The 1,657-nt window shown below is 30.2% G+C and overlaps 1 protein-coding gene across 1 annotated transcript; it reads left to right on the top strand.

Annotated features, from left to right (window-relative positions):
• Nucleotides 1-1,289: 1,289 nt before the first annotated feature.
• On the top strand, nucleotides 1,290-1,569 carry SARC_15616 (hypothetical protein; the record flags this gene model as incomplete). The annotated part of the gene is made up of 1 exon (XM_014290267.1): nucleotides 1,290-1,569. A coding segment is annotated over one exon (280 nt), but the record flags the coding sequence as incomplete, so codon positions are not given.
• Between the last annotated feature and the right edge of the window lie 88 nt (nucleotides 1,570-1,657).

Here is a 1,657-nt window from a genome sequence, read left to right as displayed (position 1 = left end):
ATATATATATATATATCTAAATATATGCGCAGAAATACACACACAACAAGGGTAGTGCACATGCACGCATACCCTTCCGCAGTGCTTCCCCTCCTGTCGGGTGTGTCCAGTAGATTATCTTGGCTGTTCTCCTTCTCTGTGTCGGTCATATCAAAATCACTATCCGCACCACCTTCACTGAACTCCCCTGTGGTTTGGAATACAAATCATTTACTAATATGATGAATATAGATCATTCACTTTAGTCGTCTGAATACAAATCATTTACTATGTCAATGAATATATATCATTAACGTTAGTCAACTGAATACAAATCATTTACTATTATGATGAATATGAATCATTAACTTTAGTCGGCTGAATACAAATCATTTACTATATTATTGAATATATATCATTAACTTTAGTAACCTGAATACAAATCATTTACTTCATTAATGAATATAAATCATTCACTTTAGTAACCTGAATACAAAACATTTACTATATTAATGAGTATATATCATTAACTTTAGTAACCTGAATACAAATCATTTACTATATTAATGAATATATAACATTAACTTTAGTAACCTGAAAACAAATTATTTACTATATTAATGAATATATATCATTAACTTTAGTAACCTGAATACAAATCATTTACTTCATTAATGAATATAAATCATTAACTTTAGTAACCTGAATACAAATCATTTACTGTATTAATGAATATATATCATTAACTTTAGTAATCTGGATACAAATCATTTACTATATTAATGAATATATATCATTAACTTTAGTAACCTTAATACAAATCTTTTACTTCATTAATGAATATAAATCATTAACTTTAGTAACCTGAATACAAAACATTTACTATATTAATGAGTATATATCATTAACTTTAGTAACCTGAATACAAATCATTTACTATATTAATGAATATATAACATTAACTTTAGTAACCTGAATACAAATCATTTACTTCTAAATGAATATAAATCATTAACTTTAGTAACCTGAATACAAAACATTTACTTTTAAGTTAACTGCATCCAACCCATTTGGTTCAAACATCCGAACAGCAGATTGATCGATGTAGTGTCTTGCACACACATCCTATAGTTCAATTGTCCGCAGAATAACTAGTTCGTTTAGTGTTTCGCATCTACACGGCATCTGGTTCAGTGAAAGAACATAAACCATTTCATGCCCCACTTTACATTCAGGTTGTTTCATCTCGGGCGATGGACACAAGCTATGAGGCTCTATAACTTACATACAGGAAGATAATGTCAATACAGTTACTTTACACATGCAAGAACACTAGCCAATACAGGTACTATACACCTGGAAGAAGACAAAGCCAATAAAGTTACTATAAACAAGGGAGACAATGGTAATACAGTTACTATACACATGGAAGAAGACAAAGCCAATACGGTTACTGTAAACAAGGGAGACAATGCCAATACAATTACTATAAACAAGGGAGACAAAGCCAATACAAGTACTATAACCAAGGGAGACAATGCCAACACAATTACTATAAACATGGAGGATAAAGCTATCACAGTGAATTAACTCGTGGAAAACAATGCCAATACAGTTCGGTGCTCATGGTATGTATTATATTTAGGTATATATATATAGTACCATTCTGAGTCGGAGA

Source organism: Sphaeroforma arctica (genome assembly GCF_001186125.1).
Source record: "Sphaeroforma arctica JP610 unplaced genomic scaffold supercont1.6432, whole genome shotgun sequence".
NCBI classification, from domain to species: domain Eukaryota; class Ichthyosporea; order Ichthyophonida; genus Sphaeroforma; species Sphaeroforma arctica.
This window is presented reverse-complemented; position numbering and strand designations above follow the sequence as displayed.